The sequence below is a fragment of the Psammomys obesus genome, unplaced genomic scaffold, assembly GCF_907164565.1.
Source record: "Psammomys obesus unplaced genomic scaffold, mPsaObe1.curated_primary_1811, whole genome shotgun sequence".
NCBI classification, from domain to species: Eukaryota; Metazoa; Chordata; class Mammalia; order Rodentia; family Muridae; genus Psammomys; species Psammomys obesus.
Window position 1 is genome coordinate 59969976 of NW_026585644.1, and position 24491 is coordinate 59994466.

The 24491-nt window shown below is 40.8% G+C and overlaps 1 protein-coding gene across 2 annotated transcripts in view; it reads right to left on the reverse strand.

Moving 5' to 3' along the window:
* The window catches only part of Nipal2 (NIPA like domain containing 2), a 99315-nt gene that overhangs the window by 20720 nt on the left and 54104 nt on the right, over positions 1 to 24491 (reverse strand). For both annotated transcript variants that reach the window (XM_055620181.1, XM_055620189.1), the window contains one exon: positions 12451 to 12572. In XM_055620181.1, the coding sequence (XP_055476156.1) occupies positions 12451 to 12572 (122 nt within the window). The remainder of the gene's footprint in view (positions 1 to 12450; positions 12573 to 24491) is intronic.

Here is a 24491-nt window from a genome sequence, read left to right on the forward strand (position 1 = left end):
TAAAAGAACCAGCCTGTCATCCAGGGATATTGCTATCCAGAATTAAGTTTTACTTCTAGAGCCTTCTCTAACTAATATAAACATCTGTTTGGGCTCTAGACCCTGCCATTGGGCAGAGAGCTCTCAATTAGGAAGCTTGATGTATAACATGGAAGATTAAACCATCCTTTCAACTTTTCACTGGTTAATAAAGCCAATCATTGTCACTTTTCCGTATAGGACATATTTGCAAGGCCATTAACTAAGCCGCCCTACAAAAGCTGTCCAAGCGCTCCCTATGCCTTTCCTCCAAGAGTTCCCTATGCTTTCCCTGGAGCTGCCTTTGTGACCTTGGTGGTCCCAGTCTCCTTCCATCTTTAATAGGAAGGCCTTCTCTGCCCAATGTCCCTCTGGTACAGGCATCCAGTTCCCACCTCATGTAGTTGTAACAATGCATTCTTTGCCAGGAGACAGAGGGTCCACTCCATGGCACAGAGCATGGAACACTTGCTTTATGCCTGCTCTAAATTTTGGTAAGGCAGAATATAGATAGTTATTGCCAATTCTAAAAATCATATAGACTCTTTTCCTCCTCATATTCTATCTCTGTGACTTCAAAATAAACAAAACATGAGTTCTCATTAACCACTGAATGACTATAGTGGCATTGGGTTCTACCTTGTGTGAAGAGGTCACACAACACTCAGGGAAAATATATTCAATTAATATGAACAATATCTATCCCTTTATACACTTTTCTCTCTGAAATACTCAGACAGCAGTGGCTTAATGGATTCCTGCACTCCATGGAGAAGCTGCATTGCTGACTGGCCCAGTGTGCATTGCTCTTGGGCTTCTTTTATGTGAACTCACAGTCCTTCCTACCACCTTAGGAGACAGGTATTATGATTACCTTCATGTTATGGGTGAAGAAACTGAGGCTTGTTGTGTATGTGGGGCATGTTCAAGAATATTGCCTCTGGAATGTTGAATGATGTCACCCTATCCAAAGAGGCCCATGTTCTAAATACCCAGAACACTTGTTTACATTATGACATACTGCACTGGGGCTTTACAGCTGTGATTAAGGTTATGGATCCAAAATGGGAGGATGATTCAAGTATGTAAGTCTCTGGAAGAAGAAGCCACTGTAGTCAGAGAGTCTTAGAATTCAGGTAAGCCTGAGCCAAGGAGAGCAGAAAACCTATAGGAGCTGGGAAGTGACTGATTCCTCTCTGGAGGCTCTGCTAAGGAACATAGCCTGCCAGCATCTAAATCCTAATTCAGGGTCCAGACTTCTGACCTGGAACACAGCACGGCAATACATTTCCATTGTTTAAAGCTGCTACGTTTGTGGCAGTTTGTTATGGAATTCATAGAAAACTAATTCAGATTTTGGTTCCTGAAGTCTTTTCCAAAGAATCAGCTTCCAGATAAATTTTATAAGTTAGTTTTAGAGTTTTGTTTTATTTCTTTCCTTTCTTCCCCTTTCTTTTCCCCCTTGTCCCCCCATCTCCTCTTTGAGACAGTGCTCTCAACATAACCCTGGCTGGCCTAGAACTTATTATGTAGACCAGGCTAGCCTTGAACTCATAGAGATCCACCTATTGCTGCCTCTGCCTCTGCTGGGATTAAAGGTGTGGGCTACCACTCCTGGAACTTGGAAGTTTTTTAATTAGTTCTTGAATCTAATTAGAATTAAAGGTATTAGTTATCCCATTTTGGTGTTAAAGGAGTCAGTGTCAGTCTAGGAGATGATGTGTCAAAACAGACAAATTTCTCCAGTTTGAGTCTTAGTTTATTTCCCCATTCTCTCTCTCTCTCTCTCTCTCTCTCTCTCTCTCTCTCTCTCTCGTGTGTGTGTGTGTGTGTGTGTGTGTGTGTGTATGCACATGAACCATTGAGTGTGAGTGCCCATGAAAGTCAGAAGGGGATCTCTTGGAGCTGGATTTACAGGTGGTTGTTTAAATACCTAATGTGGATGCTAGGAACTGAAGCCCTTTGCAAGAGCAGTATGTGCTCATAACCACTAAGCCATCTTTTCAGCTCCACCCTTTTTCTTTCTTGAAAGCTCAGTCATTTAAAAGACTCTTTGTCTCACAGAAATAGAATCTGTCAAGAATCTCTGTGATCCCTGGCAGTCAGCAGTTCTGACCCTGAATAGGCAGAGAAATGCTGGAGTATGCCCTTCACAGAAATGCCTTGCTTGGAGTTCTGACTCTCGGAATTTGTGTTTATTGATTTGATCATGTTATTGGACCTCTCTCTAGACCTCTGGTTCCTCTTCCAGGAGGTGAAGAAGACAATGTGTCCACTCAAAGGACTGCTGCACAGATCAAGTGTAGAATGAGCCAGAGCAGTGCACAGACCCTGCTGCTCTGCCGGAGTGTTCCACTGTGCATGTCCTGCTGCAAGCACAGTTGTTTGCATCTAGACAACAAAGCAAAGAGACCTAATGCAAGAGATGCCTAATAAAAACATACTTTTCTTCCTCCCGGTTCACAGATGGTGGGTTGTATCAGCTTTATCAGAACCACAGACTCAATAATTAGCATTGGGGCACAGAATTATTTCAAATGATAGGTTTAGCTCCTGCTGCTGATGATTTGAGGAAAGAAAATGAGCACTGTGCAGATTATCATGTGAAGGATTTTATGTTCAGAACAGAGATTTCAATTTGAGTAGTTTATTGGAAAGTCCGGGTGGGCAAAACAGCCACCACCAAGCCTGCTAAAGAGCATGCTGTAATTAAGGCTTTGGGCTGTACCTTCCATATGGGCTGTAAAGAACATGTGTTAACAGGTGTGTTGATCAAGGAGTGGCTCTACAGCAACTGGGTCAAACAGCACATATGGAATGAAGGAAACCAAACCATCCCCTTCCATAGGACATAGCTTTTAGCCCACTGACACGGGTGACAGATTTCTCAGGGGATTGTTATGTAGTTCCTTTCCAAATTACTCTGACCTTGAGATCCCATTCAGCCTTGACTTCTGGAAGGTTTTGCTGAAGAGAACTATTCCTCTGTGGCAGATGGGCCTGGAAAAGCTGGGCCACCGGGTGAGCAGACAGCTTTCCCTTTCCCCCTGGCCAGCAGATACCAGGCCTCTCAAATCCCTTTCCTGTACAAGGACACCAACCAGGGAACAGACTCTGACCTTGGTATGGCCAGGCTTCCACTGGGCAGAGAACTAGACAACACATGGGCACCCATGGTCCATGTAAACATGTGAGCAAGAGATGAGCTCGGTCTCTATAACTTTACAATTCCTTGGTGGAAAATGGAAAAATGATTAAGATTTTTGAATATTTTTATTCATTTGATATGTGGTTCTGATCAGCCCTAAAAAGCAAATGGGCTGTATTTATATTTGGTGGACTATAGAAACAGATAAATCACTTGTTCAAAATTAGTCTTTTGGGGGTGGTATTGAGACAGGGTCTTTCTATGTATCCCAGTGTGGCCCTGAACATGTGATCCCTCTGCCTTCCTGAGTGCTTTGATTACAGGCACATGTCATCATACCTAGCTCAAAGAAGAGTCTTAATATCATTATCCCCTTTGTAAAAAAAAAAAAAAGCAAAAAAAAAAAAAAAACAAACAACAATAAGAAACTCAAAGTACTAAATCTACCACATCTGAAAATTGAACATTGAATATTTAGACGTTCAACATATTTAACCCAAAATTCAGCTCAAAAGTGATCACTTCTAGAATTCTTAGAGATGCAGTTATAAAATGGATTAGATTCCAAACCAATATAAAACTGGTCCATAGCACTAAGTGCCTGCAAGAAGAAATTCGTAACATCACATACAAGCAACTTAATGGCCCAACTGAAAACCCTAGAAAAAAAAGAAGCAGATATACCCAAGAAGAGCAGATGGCTGGAAATAACCAAACTAAGGGCTGAAATCAATCAATTAGAAACAAATAAAACTATTCAAAGAATCAATGAAACAAAAAGCTGGTTCTTTGAGAAAATCAACAAGATAGACAAACCCTTAGCCAAACTAACTAAAAAGCAGAGAGAAGCTATCCAAATCAGCAAAATCAGAAATGAAAATGGGGACATAACTACAGACACTGAGGAAATCCAAACAATTATTAGGTCATACTGCAAAAGCCTATATGCCACAAAATTTGAAAATCTAAATGAAATGGACAATTTTCTTGACAGATTCCATCTACCAAAATTAAGTCAAGATCAGGTAGAAAGACTGAATAGTCCTATATCTCCCAAGGAAATTGAAGCAGTCATTAACAGTCTCCCCTCCAAAAAAAGCCCTGGGCCAGATGGCTTCAGCTAACACAAATTCTCAAACTATTCCACAAAATAGAAACAGAAGGAACACTACCAAATTTATTCTATGAAGCCACAGTCACCTTGATACCTAAACCACACAAAGATCCACCAAAAAAAGAGAACTTCAGACCTATCTCTCTTATGAACATTGATGCAAAAATACTCAATAAAATACTTGCAAACCGAATCCAAGAATACATTAAAGATATCATTCACCATGACCAAGTAGGCTTCATCCCAGGCATGCAAGGGTGGTTCAACATACGGAAATCCATCAATGGAATCCACCACATAAACAAACTGAAGGAGAAAAACCACATGATCATCTCCTTAGATGCCGAAAAAGCATTTGACAAAGTCCATCCAACACCCATTCATGCTTAAAGTCTTGGAGAGATCAGGGATACAAGGCACATACCGAAACATAGTAAAGGCAATATACAGCAAGCCAACATCAAACTCAATGGAGAGAAACTTAAATCAATCCCACTGAAATCAGGGACAAGACAAGGCTGCCCATTGTCTCCATATCTCTTCAACATAGTACTTGAAGTCCTAGCCAGAGCAATAAGACAACTAAAGGAGATCAAGGGGAAACAAATCGGAAAGGAAGAGGTCAAAGTATCACTATTTGCAGATGATATGATAGTATACATGAGCGACCCCAAAAATTCAACCAGAGAACTCCTTCAGCTGATAAACACCTTCAGCAAAGTGGCAGGATACAAAATCAACTCAAAAAAATCAGAAGCCCTCCTGTATACCAAAGACAAAAAGGCTGAGAAAGAAATTAGGGAAACAACACCCTTCACAACAGCCACTAATAACATAAAGTACCTTGGTGTGACTCTAACCAAGCAAGCGAAAGACCTGTTTGAGAAAAACTTCAAGTCTCTGAAGAAAGAAATCGAAGAAGATATCAGAAGATGGAAAGATCTCCCGTGCTCATGGATTGGTAGGATTAACATTGTGAAAATGGCCATCCTGCCAAAAGCAATCTACAGATTCAATGCAATTCCCATCAAAAAAAACAACTCAATTCTTTACAGACCTTGAAAAAAAGATTCTCAGCTTCATATGGAAAAACAAAAAACCCAGAATCTCCAAAACGATCCCATACAACAACAGATCATCTGGAGGTATCTCCATCCCCGATCTCAAGCTGTACTACAGGGCAACAGTAATAAAAACTGCATGGCACTGGCATAGAAATAGAAAGGAGGATCAATGGAACCGAATAGAAGACCCAGAAATAAACCCATGTACCTATGAATACTTGATATTTGACAAAGAAGCCAAAACCATGCAATGGAAAAAAGACAGCATCTTCAACAAATGGTGCTGGACCAACTGGATGTCTACATGTAAAAAAATGAAAATAGATCCATACTTATCACCCTGCACAAAACTAAAGTCCAAGTGGATCAAGGACCTCAACATAAAACCAGATACTCTAAATCAGTTGGAAAAAAAAAGTGGGGAACAGCCTAGAACTCATTGGCACAGGAGACAACTTCCTGAACAGAACACCAACAGCACAGGCTCTAAGAGCAACAATCAATAAATGGGACCTCATGAAACTGAAAAGCTTCTGTAAAGCAAAAGACACTGTCATCAAAACAAATAGACAGCCTACAGATTGGGAAAGAATCTTCACCAACCCTTTATCTGACAGAGGGCTAATATCCAGTATATATAAAGAACTAAAGAAGCAGAAAAGCAACAAACCAAGTAATCCACTTAAAAAATGGGGAACGGAGCTAAACAGAGAATTCTCGAAAGAGGAACATCGAATGGCAGAGAAACACTTAAAGAAATGCTCAACCTCATTAGCCATTAGGGAAATGCAAATCAAAACGAGCCTGAGATTTCACCTTACACCCATCAGAATGGCCAAGATGAAAAACTCAAGTGATAGCACATGCTGGAGAGGTTGTGGAGAAAGGGGAACCCTCCTCCATTGCTGGTGGGAATGTAAACTGGTACAACCACTTTGGAAGTCAATCTGGTGCTTTCTCAGACAATTAGGAGTAGTGCTACCTCAAGACCCAGCTATACCACTCCTAGGTATATACCCAAAATTTGCTCAAGTACATAACAAGGACATTTGTTCAACCATGTTTGTAGCAGCTTTATTTGTAATAGCCAGAACCTGGAAACAACCCAGATGTCCATCAACGGAGGAATGGATACAGAAATTGTGGTATTTTTACACAATGGAATACTACTCAGCAACCAAAAAGGAGGAAATCATGAAATTTGCAGGCAAATGGTGGGATCTAGAAAAGATCATTCTGAGTGAAGTATCCCAGAAGGAGAAAGACAAACACGGTATATACTCGCTTATATAGACCTACAAGATATGATAAACATAATGAAATCTACACACCTAAAGAAGATAATCAAGAGAGCGGACACGGGCGAAGATGATCAATCCTCGTTTAGAAAGACAGATGGGATGTGCATTGAACGTATGACAGGAGTCTACTGCAGAAGGCATCTGAAAGACTCTACCTAGCAGTGTTTCAAAGCAGACACTAAGACTCATAACCAAACCCTCGGCAGAGTGCAGGGAATCATATGAAAGAACGGGAGTTAGTATGATATGGAAAGGATAGGAGCTCTACAAGGACCAAATATATCCGGGCACAGGGTCTTTTCTGAGACTGATACTCAACCAAGGACCATCTATGGATATAACCTAGAACTTCTGCTCAGATAGGAGCTCTACAAGGACCAAATATATCCGGGCACAGGGTCTTTTCTGAGACTGATACTCAACCAAGGACCATCTATGGATATAACCTAGAACTTCTGCTCAGATGTAGCCTGTGGTAGCTCAGTAACCAAGTAGTTTTCCAAAGTAAGGGGAACAAGGACTATTTCTAACAGGATCTCAAGGGCAGGCTCTTTGACCTCCCCACCCTCCCAGGGGAGGAGCAGTCCTGTTAGGCCACAGAGGAGGACTTTGCAGCCAGCCCTGAAAATACCTGATAAAACAGGGTCAAATGAAAGGGGAGGAGGTCCTCCCATATCAGTGGACTTTGAAAGGGGCAGGGAGGAGACCAGGGAGGGAGGGTGGGATTGGGGAGGGAATGAGGGAGCCGGATACAGCTGGGACACAGAGTTAACAAAATGTAACTAATAAGAAAAATAAAATTAAAAAAAAAAATAAAACTGATCCAGTCTCCTAATGGGTAAAGTGCTGCTCAGCTGTAACTTACTAAAGACTTATTTATGCTATCTCACAAATACTTGAAAGTAGTTAAACTTTTCTGTGTGGAATTTATTTTGAAATAGCTTTCATTATTATAATATGCTTTTTTTTTATAAGTAGAGGACTCTCCTAGAATGATAAGCTTTTGTCTATAAGAATTCCTCTCTATTACCCAGGTTATAATATATTCTATATTATACTGTACTGTACTATACTATATACTATATTGAATGGCTAAGTAAATACATGAACTTAAGTGTTACCTTTGAGGACATTTAGTTGTGAAGGGGTTGGGGATTAGGGGTGAAACTGGGAGGAGTTAGGGGGAATCCAGAGACTATAATTAAAACACACTGTATACATGTATATAGTTCTCAAAGATTAAAAATATTATATAAAAGTTAGATTTATAAAATAATAAAATGTAATTAAATTTAGAATGTTTTTGTTGGTCTTTAAGATTTGATAACTAGTTTGCGGGCAGGGTTATGGCTCAGCAGTTGTCTACACGCCTAGGGTGTGCTAAGTAAGACAGTGCCAACCTCCAGTACCACAGAGAAAAGTGAAGATTTAAAAAGGCAGCTTTGTCTATTGCAGATGTGTTCCCTGGTATTAAAAACAATACAAGATACATCATCATTAAACCATGTAGTTTATTTCAGGAAAGAAGGTTTGATGCATCTTTAATCTCCAGAGGATCCAACTCAGGCTATTAATTTTCTGGTCACAGGCTATGTCACTCTTTTGTTACTAGATGAAGCATTTGTTTTGCCTGTAGGCAAAGAGTCGTAATGTGTTGGTCAGATTTCAAGCCTGCCCTACCATGAAATATTCAATAAAGTGTGAAGAACAGAAGTAAACCCGAGATTCAAGCTCCTTCTAGCACTTAGGGTTGACTGATGAAAGCTGTGGTAGTTAGAAGACTATGCAAGCAGGAAAAGAAATGGGGCAGAGTGAGGGCACAGAGTATCAAAGACTCTGGGAGGCTAGCTTGACTTGGGATGCCCAATGCCCAAAACTGAGGTACGAGCAAGGGCTACAGAAGAGTTGGGAAGTGACAGAAATTATGCAATCAAGAATGAAAGCCTGGATATTAATACATCACAAGTGTTTCTATAGGAAGGACACTGATGTGTTGATGGATTGACTGATTAACCAATAATCTTTTGTGGAATGACATTGCTGGAATAGAGGACAGGTAAATAGGTAATTAAGTCATAATGTGACCTGTAAAAAGCATAGCCAATGGAGAAATTAGTTCCCTGGAAGGGAACCTTAGCTTAAGAATCACCTCTACCAGGCTGGCCTAGGGACAGGTCTGTGGAGGCATTTTCTTAATGACTGATATGGGAGGAATCAGGCCAGTGTGGGTAGTTTTACCCGGACAGGTGATCCTGGGTTGTGTATGAAAGTAAGTTGAGAGAACTGGTAAGCAAACCAGTAAGCCACATTATCCTGTTACTCCATGTTTTCCTCTTCATTTCTTACCTCTAGGTTCCTGCTTTGAGCTCTTGCTTAGTTTCTGTTGAACATGTACTATAAACTGTAAACCAAATAACCTCCTTCCCCCCCCCCCTTTGCTTTTGGTCATGGTTTATCACAGCAATAGAAAAACAAACTAGAACAGGATCATTTTAGAAGACCTTGGTAGCATAGATTATATAAGTGGACATTGGCAGCAGTTGGCAGAGAAGGAGCTGCTCGCAAAGAGCCTGAGATACATTATTCAGAGGACAGAAATGTAAAACACACCAAGAGAGGCAATGAAGAGGTGACATTCAAGGAGATGATAGGAACACGGCACAAAGTTCAAGAATTCTCTCTCTCCCTGTCTATACTCTGTCAGCAATATATGGAGAGAGATACTAGATGTAATGAGAAAGAAGTGGATGGGAGCTGAAAGAGTGGCTGACTTGGAAGGCTACAGGATGGTTTGTTAATGGTGTATGTAATACCAATGCTTAAAAAACAGAAATTAACTTTTTTTTATAGGGTAGGAAAAAGGAATAAACAGGGAGACAGCAGAGAATTATGTTGGAGATAGTGAGACAGAGAACTCTTGTCATGTAGACTGCTGTTACATGAGCCTGAGTTATACAGTTATACATACGAGCAAAGTTTACCTGTAAAACCTGTAAATGTCAACAACATGTTTTTAATATTGTCTGTAATCTTTTTTTACATTAGATCAGATACCTTTTGAGGTCACTTATAATTGTAAGAAGTCTTAGAATTAGTATGAGTCTGTACACTTTATCCTTCATTATCAAATTTACAAGTTGTTTGTTTTTTTTTTTTTGCCAAACTAATTCTTTTTTTTTTTTTTTATAATTTTATTTTTTTCTTATCAGTTACATTTTATTAACTCTGTATCCCAGCCGTGTCCTGATCCCTCATTCCCTCCCAGTCCCTCCCTCCCTCCCTCATCTCCACCGTGCCCCTTGCCAAGTCCACTGATAGGGGGGACCTCCTCCCCATTCATCTGATCCTGTTTTATCAGGTAACTTCAGGACTGGCTGCAAAGCTCTCCTCTGTGGCCTAACAGGACTGCTCCTCCCTTGGGGGTGGGGAGGCCAAAGAGCCAGTCATTGAGTTCCTGTTAGAAATAGTCCTTGTTCCCCTCACTATGGGAAACCAATTGGTTACTGAGCTACCACAGGCTACATCTGAGCAGAGGTTCTAGGTTACATTCATACATGGTCCTTGGTTGCATGTCAGACTCAGAAAAGATCCCGTGCCCAGATAAATTTGGTCCTTGTGGAGCTCCTATCCTTTCCTCATCAGACTAACTCCCCTTCTTTCTTATGATTCCCTGTACTCTGCCAAAGGTTTGGTCATGAGTCTTTGCTTTGAAAACACTGCTAGTTAAGAGTCTTTCAAATGCACTCATTAGGCTCCTGTCAATGTTCAATGCGCATCCCCTCTGTCTTTCAACACGAGGATTGATCATCTTACCCCATGTCTGCTCTCTTGATTATCTTTTTTAGGTGTATAGATTTCATTATGTTTATCATATCTTATAGGTCTATATAAGTGAGTATATACTGTGTTTGTCTTTCTCCTTCTGGGATATTTCACTCAGGATGATCTTTTCTAGATCCCACCATTTGCCTGCAAATTTCATGATTTCCTCCCTTTTGATTGCTGAGTAGTATTCCATTGTGTAAAAATACCACAATTTCTGTACCCATTCCTCCGTTGATGGACATCTGGGTTGTTTCCAGGTTCTGGCTATTACAAATAAAGCTGCTACAAACATGGTTGAACAAATATCCCTTTTGTGTACTTGAGCAAATTTTGGGTATATACCTAGGAGTGGTATAGCTGGGTCTTGAGGAAGCACTATTCCTAATTGTCTTAGAAAGCGCCAGATAGATTTCCAGAGTGGTTGTACCAGTTTACATTCCCACCAGCAGTGGAGGAGGGTTCCCCTTTCTCCACAACCTCTCCAGCATGTGTTGTCCCTTGAGTTTTTCATTTTGGCCATTCTGATGGGTGTAAGGTGATATCTCAGGGTCGTTTTGATTTGCATTTCCCTGATGGCTAATGAGGATGAGCATTTCTTTAAGTGTTTCTCTGCCATTCGATATTCCTCTGTCGAGAATTCTCTCTTTAGCTCTGTTCCTCATTTTTTAATTGGATTACTTGGTTTGCTGCTTTTCAGCTTCTTTAACCAGATACTCTAAATCGGTTAGAAGAAAAAGTGGGGAACAGCCTAGAACTCATTGGCACAGGAGACAACTTCCTGAACAGAACACCAACAGCACAGGCTCTAAGAGCAACAATCAATAAATGGGACCTCATGAAACTGAAAAGCTCTGTAAAGCAAAGGACACTGTCATCAAAACAAAACGCCTGCCTACAGATTGGGAAAGAATCTTCACTAACCCTTTATCTGACAGAGGACTAATATCGAGTATATACAAAGAACTAAAGAAGCCAAACTAATTCTTAATGCTTAATGCTTAACTAAATGCTCACTTGGACAATTCCAGTTTTTTCTACTACTTCCCCTTTTTAGAATGTTCTTTTCTCCAGTCTTAGCTCCATTCTGTAATAAGTTACATATCTACTGTTTTGATCTAGTTCTTTCTTTATACTTGCCAGATGCAGCCACTATATCAAATAAAATACCCCAATTAATGTCTTCAAGTGCCTATTATACCAGCTTCTTCTTTCCTTCCTTCCTTCCTTCCTTCCTTCCTTCCTTCCTTCCTTCCTTCCTTCCTTCCTTCCTCACATCCCTTGGGTGTGTACCACTGTTGTTGCTTTGACCTCAATAAGGACTTTCTGTAAAGATGTTACAACAGTCACTTAGTATCTCAAATCCTTCAGTACTGATTATTGTCTGGAAACTCTGCTGTTAACATTGCAGTCTGTCATGGTGAGAAAACCCTGAGCTCAGTGCAAAATGGAGGGCTTCTCTCCCCAGGGACTGAGACCTCCACAATTTCTACCTGAGAAATGTCATGTAGCCCTTTGGAAATTATAGGTCCAACTCCCTTTCTCCTGATAAGAACCCATTCAGCAAACTCCAGGGATCCCTGGAATGCCTCTCCATGTAAATGAGGCATCTCAGTATTTTAGCCCTTGAGCCAATGGCCTTTGCCATCCCTGAATATCCCTATACCCTTCCCAAAGTTCTATACAATCTTTGTTTGCCCTGAATAAAATTGATCTGCCTCTCCAAAGCTGGTCCCAGGAAGTTGTCATTTCCATCCATGCTCTCGGGACTTCCAAACTCCCCGTCTGTCGTCCTTGCTCCATCTGCCCTTGTGGACCAATAGCAGCCACAATCCCAAACGGCAGGGAAGGGCACAGATCATATATGCTTACATTTTAGTAAATCACTGTGCTGACAAGAAAGGGTTGTGTAGCTTTAACACTGTAGCTACCAGTGGTCTAGAGATTATACTTTTGAAACAATAAGAGATTTAGAACTCTTACCACATAGACCAGGAACTGCCAGCCAACAAAGTAATACTGTACTGTTCTTGCTGAGATAGCCTGGGTGATATTTGGAGCAAAATTCACCAACAGATATGTTCCAGCAAATGACAGTGTCATACCTTTGAATAAGAAAAGAAAAGACAAAGCAAACTGAAAAAAAAAAATAAAAATTTTCTTTATTCCTCTTTCTAGTCTGGACAGGGTCTTGCTGTGTAGTCTTAGCTGGTTTGAAACTCATACGGGCTGCCCTTGAACCCACAGCTCCTCCTCCTGTCTCAATCTCCCAAATACTGGGATTACAGGTGTGCATTATCAACATGGTTAGTTTAAACCTTTTCTTGACACAACCATTACTTATTAAAATGAAGGCAGTTCCTGACCCTCAATCACAACTGGTCTCATTAAAATACAAGCCACCAAACTGTCCCTAAAGAACATCACATCCTTAAAGGACAATAAAATCCAGGGAGCAGACAGAGCATGACATAATTTCAGACTTTCTCTGTCGTTCCAGGTGAATCCTCTCTTCTTCAGGAAAGTTTCTCCAAAGACAGAGAAGAGTAAAACATGCACACACGGAGAGGTAAAGGCACACTCATCAGCCTATTTCCATACCATGAAGTGAGAGAGTCTGGCTAAGTAAGCCTGACCAACTCCATGACAGGCATCATTTTCTTGCTAGACAGAACAGGTCTAAGAGTTACAGGAAAAAAAAAAAAAAACCACAGAAAAAGAAAAACCAATCAGAAACAGCCAAGACATCTGTCCTTGGGAAGATAAGGTTGCTTAACTACTCATTTGAAAAGCACCTAAATCCTGACTAGAGTCACATAGCTTCCATGGAGATCAACCAATCTCAATCAAGGTTATGTAGCCGCAGTAGGAATTCCTCTTTCTGGCTTTAAAAGGGGCCTTTGAGCTCCCTTTGTGGTTGCTGCCATGTTGTAAAGGTGACAACCCAAGCATGCTGGATTTCTGAAAAATAAATGCCCTTTAGTGCTTGCATGCTATTTAATTCTGGGGTCATCTTTTCAGTGTACTCCAGAACCTAACATCTGATGCATTGGCCAGGAATCTGCTGAAGCCACCTGCTCAAGAAGTAGGGCGTTATATATACTCACTCATACAGACATATAATATAGGATAAACCTACTAAAATCTGTACACCTAAAGAAACTAATCAAGAGGGAGAACTCTTGCTAAAATGCTCAATCCCTATCCAGAAAGGCAAAGAGGATGGACATCAGAAGAAGGAGAAAAGAGGGAACAAGTCAGGAGCCTGCCACATAGGGCCTCTGAAAGGCTCTGCCATGCAGACTATCAAAGCAGATGCTGAGACTTATGGGCAACCTTTGGACAGAGTGCAGGGAATCTTATGAAAGAAGTGGGAAACAGTAAGATCTGGAGAGGACAGGAACTCCACAAGGAGAGCAAGAGAACCAAAAAAATCTGAGCACAGGGGTCTTTCCTGAGACTAATAATCCAACCAAGGACCATGCATGGAGATAACCTAAGACCCCTGCACAGATGTAGCCCATGGCAGTTCAGTGTCCAACTGGGTTCCATAGTAATGGGAACAGGGACTGTCTCTGACATGAACTGATTGGCCTGCTCTTTGATCACCTCCCCTTGAGGGGGAACAGCCTTACCAGGCCACAGAGGAAGACAATGCAGCCACTCCTGATGAGACCTAATAGACTAGGATCAGAAGGAAAGAAAAGACCTCCCCTATCAGTGGACTTGGGAAGGGGCATGCGTGCAGAAAGGGGAGGAAAGGAGGGATTGGGATGGGAGAAGGGAGGGAACCACAGGGGGATACAAGGTGAATAAAGTGTAATTAATAAAGAATTAAAAAAATAGAGAAAAAAAGAAGTAGGGCATTTAAGGGGAACCTCTGATTTCTCTGCTGATTGATGAGTTAGGAAGGGTGCCCCATCAGAGAATATTTGTTTATGTAGTGTGTTTCTTTGTGTCTGCATTCTTGTTTTTAGTTTCTTTTTGCAAAGGGAGTTGGAATTGGCCCTTGGGGTTGGTTAGCAGACGTTCTAGAAGCCTCCCAACCCTGCCCAAGGTAGCAGAAGACATTCTTGCGAAGGTTCTTCCTTGGTTCTGGTTTTAGGTCCCTCTTTGGGAGAGTATGAAAGCTCTCAGTTGGTTCTGGATTCAGCAATTGGTACTGCAATTCCTTGGTTGACCAAGCCTTTGGCTTTTGCTTATGATTTCCCCGGGAACATCTGTCTGTATCTGTTCCTGAATGTCCTTGTCGTTGGTGGGGCTTCTTGAAGTGATTTAACCATGGGTGAGACTTCATCTACCCCCTTGAGTTTAGTTCTAGGCCAACAGAGCTGTAGTGGTGGTGACCCTGCCCATTGGGCTCAGGCACACAGTTTCCTGGCAGGTGACTCCACATGTGACTAGCCACGTGACTCTAGGCATGGTTGGGAACGTGCCTCAGGTCCAGGGTGGCAGGATCAGAAGGCGGACATCCACTGCCGCTGCTGCCACAGGCCTGCAGGATCCGAAAAGTGCAGAGATGGCGGCGGGGGGGGGGGGGGGGCTCTCGCTGTTGTGACTAGCGCTGCTTGTGCATCACCAGCATGCCTGGCCTCCAGGAGGGGAAGTTGCGTACTTCCACCGTGATGGTGCCTACTTTTCTTCCAGGGATCGAGGGGCGCTCAGTAGCGACGGTGGCAGTGGGCATGAGAGGGCAGAGTGGAGGAGGTGCCAAGGGGTGGCTGCAGTGTGCAGTGTGCAGAGACTTGGCGTCTCTGCAACTGATCAACACTCCTGACACGCCCCAACTCCTGCCTGGATTCAACAGATAACAAAGTGCTCTTCTCTTGAAATTATAGCTGCAGGAAGTAAGGAAAGCTTTGTCTGTCTGTTTTAAATGTATGCATGGCCAGTACATGTTTATTTCTGACTGATCTGAAATGTATATGGTATTACTAAGTTCTGTGTGTCTTGGTTATAGAATACTAGTTATTGGATATGGTGTTTAAAGTTTAATTTCAAACCCTTGTTTAGAACATATATATGTGTGCACATGCATTTGTAACATCTATAGAAACACAGATGTTTTTAAATGGCAACCATGTGGACCACATGGTCTACAGCCTGCCATGTGATGTGACTCTGCCATCTTGAAATTGGCACATGGTGTAGGGAAACAATTACAGAACCTCTTGGTTGTAATGAATTCTGCTTATTATCCTATCTCCTTTTAGACTAAGAAGACAAGTCTCATTTTAAATTGGTATGGATTTTTTTTTTATTTGAAAGGTCAAAGTTATATTCTTACCTATAGTATAATACTAAAAATTTAAAGTTATACAAGTCAGTTCAGATTAACAAGAAACTGTATTGGTGACTCTGAAAATAGGTGATTCTAAAGATACATTAAGTTGGGATATATTAATTTTAAAAACATTTAATTGTTTACAATGTTAGAACTTGGTTACAAGAAACTGCTAATGCTCCACAGGTGAATACCATGGGGGACAGCAGAACAAGCAGTGACATCTAATGGCTATGTTTTAAATTGCCCGCCATGACCTGTAACACCACATGGCTGGCCACCATGTTGATTCAGGGATAAAGAGGGTGGGGCCATGGTTTCATCACCATCTTAACTAAGGGTAGTCACATGATTGGCAGCCATCTTGGTTGTGGGAGAGTCATGATCTGCTGCCATTTTTTGTTGAGGGCTGCCAACTGTGTTCAGTACCCTATTTAGAGCCAAGTGCAACTTCTGTCCTGTAAGCTTTTGCTATTCAGTCTTAATAATGCAATGTAATGGGATCAGCAAGATATGCCAGTCCCTCTATGAACTGTATCTATGATTGAAAGTTTTGCTTTGATTTTAGTTCAGAAATATACTTAAAGATATGCTAATAACTGATACAGCTGATTACAAGATTGAGCTTTATCTAGTCTCTTGTTTACATTTTCAAGGTTAAGCCTAGGATGGGCAACTACAAAGTTTGCCTATTTAGATTTACTTGAAATAGATGTGGTCCTAAAACACTTATTTACAGAATATGCCATGAGTATAGACTATAAGGTTGACAGGATGTAGTTTAGAGCAGACAACTAAAGGCAGACAAATACTAACTCAGATATGCTGACCCTCAAGCTTCTCAGAGATCTGCTGACTATGGCATTTAGCGCATGTGTAAGCTTAGTATGACAAACAGAGTCCTAAATCCTAGCAGTAGCTCCCTAAGGTCTCTGAAAAGATTTGGGCACAATGACAGATGACTTCAACTCTGGATTGTGGTATGCTGACCATTGGGCAAGACTGTGCCAACTGGCCCACTGCTAAGGCTCAGCCTGAACTGTGGACAAAACTGGACATCTGGAGAGTTATTGTCTCACATTGCTGAAAACAAGGTGAGGTCAGTCTCATATGTTTTTTTTTTTTTTTTAACAGAAACAGGCTCTCATCTTCTGTGCCTGATGGCTGGACTGCCCCTGCTCTGAAACCACAGGATCCGGGAACAATTCAGTTCAGTGGTGAACTGACTAGTTACCTCTGTCATTTTGATTGACTCAATTTATCCTTCTCAGGTCTCTGATCACATTGATGGCTAAGCCAATGGTAGCTTTGTAGCCCTAAAGAACAGCCCTACTCTTCAGCAGTCAATTCATTAGCTAGTTAAAACTAGTGGGTATTAACTCTCTTATCTAAAAAGGCAAACAAGTTTGCCTTGCTTATAGGCTTCATGTTAAAAGGTAAACAGATTTCAATGTAAGTTTTTTACTATTCCTTCATTTAAATGACTGCTTTCAGTAATCAACCACCTGTGCCTGGAAGTAAGTAACTGGATAGAAAAAGTATAAAGTTTATGTAAGTTCTTAGGATATGAAAGTTTAAGTTATAAGGATCTAAAAAAGTTTGTGGGTCTAAGAATGTATTTCAAGGTTAATAAATGAAAGTTATGAAGGAAAGCCTCTAAGAAAGTGTTGAGAGTCTAAGAAGTTGGTAAGTGCAAGGTATAAAGATTGGAGGGTCTAAGAAGGTGTTCTAAGGTATATAAATGCAAGTTGTAATGCTAGAAGAAAATGATTTAAGGCATATAAAATGGAAAATGTTTCAGATTTCTTGCTTTTACTGAGTCTCAAAGGCATGAGTCTCCTGCTGTCTTACAGACACCTGTTAACTAATTTTTCTAAAATATGGATCTCAATACAATGGTAATACTAATATACTTCCTTTTGTAAACTAAAATTCATATGAGCTTCAGGAAATAAAAAAAAAGTCATAAGACATGGATCTGTCACAGCTCAAATAGACTCCAAATAAGTATACTCACCTGATCTTGAAATGGGATTTTTTTCCCCTTCCATCTTGGGATTTCTCACTTTCCTCAAATACTAGATAAAATTTAACTTTTGCCTCTAGTCTATATTTGTCTCAGCAGATTTTCACCTGACTGATAGACTCCATTCAGAGATCACCTGTGTATTACGAGCTACTGCGATCTGGATTTCCTGAACGCTGAAGTAAACCAGTCCAGCCGATGTGATGGCTACCTGTCTCTTCAACTGGATCACCAATCAGATGCTTCTGACAAGGGACCCATTGCCGTACTCTGACTAGCTTTTCAGCCTTGGCCCCTGATAGCATCATCCTAATGTCAGGTATAAGAAATTACAAAAGAGAATTCGTTGCCCATTGTCCCACTTAACAGGCTGAAATGTTAAGTCAAAAGAAACTCTGGCATGGGGGACAAATGGTTACCTATTGACATACCAGAAAATAGGCCTTTTGCTCTATTTCTGCTGGTCATGCTTTGTGCCCCTTGCATGATTATGCCTAGCAATAGAAAAAAAATTGTTAAAGATCAGGTCTCCATGGTCTGACCAATGGTGTTAAAGTCTCAATACCGGCTCTTGGACCCATCTCAAGGATTTGAGATGGAATCCTCTTTGACGGGGAGATGAGAGGGCTTGGCTAAATAAGCCTGACCAACTCCATGACAGGCTTCATTTTCTTGCTAGACAGAACAAGGCCTAAGAGTTACAAGAAAAAACACTGAAAACGAGCAACCAATCAAAACAGCCAAGACACCTGCCTGGGGAAGATAAGGCTGCTCAACTACCAGTTTGAAAAGCACCTAAGTCCTGACCAGAGCAGAGCCTCCATGGGCACCTGCCAATCCCAGTCAAGGCTACGTGGACACAGTAGGAATTCTTCTTTCTGGCTTTAAAAGGGGCCTTTAAGCTCCCCTTGTGGTTGCTGCCATATTGTAAGGAGGCCCAAGCATGATGGGCTTCTGCAGAATAAACGCCTTTTGTTGCTTTCGTGCTACTCTGGGTCATTCTTCAGCATATCCTGGACCCTAACAGAAGTACAAGGTGAACCTATACAGATCTCGGTCCTCTAGGTTTAGATGGAAGTGCCTGGCCCAGAGGACGGGAAGTCCACCTCATGATGACCAGCTCTCCACTCACTCATTTCTGGAGCCTGTGACCTAGGGTGATCTAGACTTTGAAACTCAGCAATGGCACTTTAGTCACTGTCAGTGACATCAGTCCTTCCAGAAGTAACTGTGTCAAGAGGGACCTCACTTTAGTATTCTAATAATTTACTGGGAACTAGAATTCCAGGATTAGGTTAGTAGAGACAGACCACATCATAAACCTAATTACTATCTGGTCATGATTTTTAGCATTACTTAGAACCATGGAGAGAAGAGATGTGCACGGGAGGGGCGGCGACAGGAGGGGAGGGAGGGAGGGTAGGCTCTTCTGACAAGTACTAAAAACTGCTTATTATATATAATTAGAAGCTTGGGAAACATTTATCTAAGTAGCCCTTTCAGATACTACACTTGAAAAGATCCCTTCTTTCACTACTGAGCATGACTCTGCTGTGGATATAATTTACAAACAGCCTCGACTCCAGCTGGACAAGCCAGGTCGGTCTGTAAAATCTTACAGTTTGAGGTGCTGATTTTCTACCTGTCTTAATTACATGGTCTAAGTTTTGAACTCATTTTATGAGAACAGTGTTTAATGTTACATAAGCTTGATAACAAACCTATTCAGGGCATTGTAAAGCTACAAATAGGTTTCCTTTCATTTATCCTATAATATACTGTGAAGACAAGATTGTAGACATACTTTTTAAAGCTATTTCTTTTTTAAAGCAATTTAAAATTTTATTTATTTATATTTTATGCACATTGGTGTTTTGCCTATATGTATGTCTAAGAGTGTCAGATCCACTGGAAATGGAGTTACACACAGTTGTGAGCTGCCATGTAGGTTCTGGGAATTGAACCTGCGTCCTCTAGAAGAGCAGCCAGTGCTCTCAATGGCTGAACCATCTCTCCAGTTGCTTTAGGGCTATTGTTAATGCCAACTTTTAAAATGCAAAAAAAAAAAAAATATATATATATATATATACATTATTAAACACTGCAGTAAAAGCAAAATAAAAAACACATATATAAACTTGGGAAAATATTGGTTAGTCATGTTCTTTTTTTGGAAAACAAAGGATTATTTCAAATTAGGCTCCTAGGAGGAAGAGATTTTTTTAAAAAAATAAAATGAGTTTTCTGAATCTGATATGATAAAATAGCATAAATCCACTGGGCATACTTTAAAATGTCTCATGGCTTCCAAGTGTTCTACTTTTGTGGAGCCCAAATTCATATTGACTTTTAAGTTCCTTTACCAAAGTTTCTTCTCACCACATGACCCAGTACCCACCAAGTTCCCGATGTTGTGATGTAATTTGGAGTTGGTGACATACATATGTGGTACAAAATTCCAGAGGGTCATATAGGGTCAGCCAAAAGCCAAGTGTCCCCCCTGGCCGCTGATGGCCCGCCAGTTGTCCAAGCACTGGGATTCTTTCTGGGCTTTTTCGTTAGAGATGTGTGTGCACGAGTTTTGTTGGTTTTATGCAAGCATATTATAGAAATTGTTTTGCATTCTACTTTTCTCTCACAGAACATTGTGAAAAAGGGCTCCTTCTTTTTAATCTAAGTATCCCACCATTTGAAGGTAGTTTTATTTATTTGACTTCATTTTTGATGCTGTTTCATAGCTGCTTCTACATTTTTTCTATAAAGACACTTTTCTCTTTTTGTTGCATTTCAAAACAAAACTCCGGAAACCTGCTGTTCACCTTCTGCTGCCTTGCGGAAGGAGTCTGAATTGGAGCCCAAGGAAGCAGGCTCCATGAGTGTGCTCCCCGATGCACCCCTATCAGGCTGGGATCTTCAATTCGATGTCTTCACAAAACTCAAATTTCACTGTTATTTCCTAGCCATAAGAGTCCAGGTACATGATTCATCCACGTGGAACTGTCTCATCTCTACATATGCATAAGCCATCATACCTTTTAGACCTGGGAAGTGTAGTTCTCTTAAGAGGCCAGTCAAGGCAGCTGAATATTCTAGAAATGCAGACAACCTAGAATAGATCCATTTCAGGATACTCACTACCTTCTGTGAGTCATCTGAGTTCACCCTAAAAATTCATTTAAAATTGTATTTTTAGTCCCAGCTAATTCTGAAAACTGATGGATGAGCATAAGATTTGGCTATCAGATGTGATAAAACAAACAAACAAAACCCCCCCACTGTGTGTGGATGCTGGATAATCAGCATTCAGAGATGGGCCCAATCTCTTTCCTCGTGACCTACCCAACAGCAATGTTGTTTCTCATTAAACCAAAGTCAGTTCTCTTGATAGGCATATAGGGAGAGGGCAAAGACTAGATAAAGATGGCAAGCCTCCAAAATGTCTGGCTTCTTCCTCAATTTCCTGATCTGAGACAAAAGCTGTTGGTTGAAAACAAAGGTCTTACGGACTTTTTGTCTGGCCTGTAAAGAGCCCTGCTGATGGCCTAGCCTGGAGGAGTTTATAACAGGTGTGGGCTGGGGAGAAAGACCCTTCAAATACTTAAGACAAAACAAAACAAACAACAATAACAACAAAACAAATACACAAAAAACAAACCCAAGAGACTGGATTTTCTGGCTCCTGAGTCCCTGTCTGTCTTGCAAGAGGGTTTTTCTCTCTGTGCTTACTGCATGTGGTGTGTGTGTGTGTAAATGTGTTTGCCTGTGTGTGTGTGTGTGTGTGTGTGTGTGTGTGTGTTGTACCTATGTGTGTGCATTTCCTCATCTCAACACTGGCAAAAAAAAGAAAATCAGTTCTCTTCAGAGACTGGGCTCTTTCCCATGCAGTTGATGTAATATACAAGTAACAATACCTTTTCCTGTAAAATTGTACAATGTATAAAACAGATACACAAGCTAGTCCTTACTTTTTACAGTAGGGAGAGCAATTGGCCTGAAGGGAGGACGGTATCTTTAGGATGCCCAAACTAATATTTTATAAACCAGAATGGCTGACACGAAAGGAGTATTGTGATCAATATTGAAATTGGTGGCACTAAAAATACTACAGATTAATAAAAGGGGCAGGAATATGGTTCAGTGGTAGAGTGTTTGTTGTTCAGATAATGAGAGCTGAATTCAAATTCCTAGCATGCACACAAAAAGCTGAGAATGGCTGTGTACACACAGTTAACCCGTTCTGTGGAGGATGGGGACAGGAGGATGTACTGGGTTTGTTGGTAGCCAGCCAAGCTCTAGTTCAGTGTAAATACTATTTCAGGGAAGTAAGAGGGGGCTGGAGAACAAGGTGCTTGATGTCCTCCTCTGGCCTCTGAACTCATGCAATTACATGAATGTGCACAGACACACAAGTGCACCATACATACTCACCCAGGCGAACAATCACAACTCTAAATGTTTTATACATTACTAACTTAATGTTTATTTTTAAAAACCTGTGGGGAATGATTACAGTTGTCCTGCCTTACCTGTGGGGATACAACCCAAGGCCTCCCTGTGCTTAGACTCTCTGAATGTACCACCTTCGGATTGGGTTCATTTACTATGATCAAGCTTAACTTAAAAATAGCACAATAAATGATGAACAATAACTAACAACAAAACAGAACAGGCAAAGCAACATACTTTAACAAGTTACTTAGAGCTTACAAATTTCTTTCTTCTGTAATTTTCTACCTAACATTTTTAGACTGTAGCTGACCACGAGTCACTAAATCCATACAGCAAATATATGCATAAGGGAAAACTGCTTACTATTATCTAATTATATCATTCCAACATATATTATAGCTAAATCCTATAGTATATAACATATATAATACATACAATGTATAATATGTAATCATTATTACTACCTACTTCTGACAAATGAGGAAAATGAATCAGAAGAAGGGTAACTATTGTGCCAGGTATTTTCCAGCCAGTGAGCTTGGTCTGAAGGCCAGGCAGTCTATGTTCTTGACTGTTGACATTCACACCTCTCTGAATGCTGCTGAGTGGAAAGCACACACCTTAGTCTACCTGAAGGGAACCCTCACGCTGCACAGAGCACACGCTCAGACTAGATAGATGGAGCCTTCTGGAGCCTTGACTAGTTTTGGCTATTTTTAACCCTAAATATCCTTTAGGAGAGCATTTCCCAATAAGTGTTTTCAAGAATAAGTTTAAGAAGATTTATGCTCCAACAAACATTCCTAAGACATCAGACATATTCGTGAAGTTCTCGAGTAGCTCTTTTTCCAGGAGCTGCTCGAAGGCACCAACATGTCGGCATTTACTAGGAGTATAGAAGACAGCCTAGAAGACAACAAAGCTGTCTTAGTTCCAAAACATATTTGGCCATTCATATTGCTCCAAAGTAGTGTTTTGAGGAGTAATTTATATTGGGAAATGCTTGACATTTAACGAGCCTGCTGTGATAATGCAGCCTTTGTCTCAGGAGGTTACTTACCTGCCATAAGTCTCCTGGAGATACTTATGGATGGGAAGAAAGCATGAATGGAATGAAAAGGCCAGAGCCTGGACTCCAGGTGTCCTTGTTTGCTGCCTCCACAATGTACCACATAGAAAAGGATGTATCAGTTCCTCACTGACAGTCCTGTTTGCCAGACTATCTTTCTCTTAATTAAAATTCTAAACTTTAGTTTTCTAACTTCTTGACCTGACTCTGAGAGCCTTCAGTTTTAAATTTTTCAGCTAAACCTAACCCCAAGCAATTCTTTTGGGCACTGCATTATCTCTTGATTGATGAGAATCCAAGGATTACTTTCCTGGAATACTGGAATACTGAACTGGATTCATTAACACTAGGGGAGCAATCTAGTCTGGCTTCCTCAGGCTCAAGTCGTAAGTACTCCTGGACTCACCACCAGAAAGGGTCCCAATCTTGAGGCCTCTTTGAAATCAAAATGGACACTGTCCTCTCAACTACAATGATACTTCACTTAGCTGGATTCCTATTCTAGATGCAGAACCCAGCCATGTTGATCTGGGAGCAGGCATAAGAAGAAGGAAAAGAAATGGCGCTGGTCTCACCACCCAGAGAGACCATTTGTAGTACTTAAAGTAATCAAGTTACCCATCTCTGGGGAGTGCTGAGGAGTTTACTGATTTGTATTTTGATGAGATTATTACTGGGCCTAAATTAATGTGGTTCTCACAGACTATTAGTTTTGATACATTTGATGACTGATGGCGAAGAGGAAAACACTGTAGTTTTTGGCTGGATGAAGGAAAGAGGAGAAATCTTTTTTTTTTTTTTTTTTAAGGAAAAACAATCACTAAAATAATTTAAAATTATTAATCCACTAGGATTCAGAGCAGGGGCCAAAGCCTGAATTAATAATGGTTGGCGAGTCCATTCAGATAAGGCTTTTGGGGGGTCATTTTCCAAGGCTAGTGATGAAAAGCTTCATGGCCAGAGCAACATTTGGCAATAAATTAGTTCAGCTTGTTTCCACACAGCCTCAAACTCCATTTGTTCCATCAGGAAAAACAAGCTTTCATATGTTTGAAGCAAGGAAGAATAATGCAATTCCTCTTCACATTTTGACAATTCAATTTTTGGCATGTGCATATGCTGACCTTTAAAGACCACTAGCTACTCTCTCTCCTGTTTGGTTTTAATTCCTATAAAGGGAAAAAATGCATTCTTAG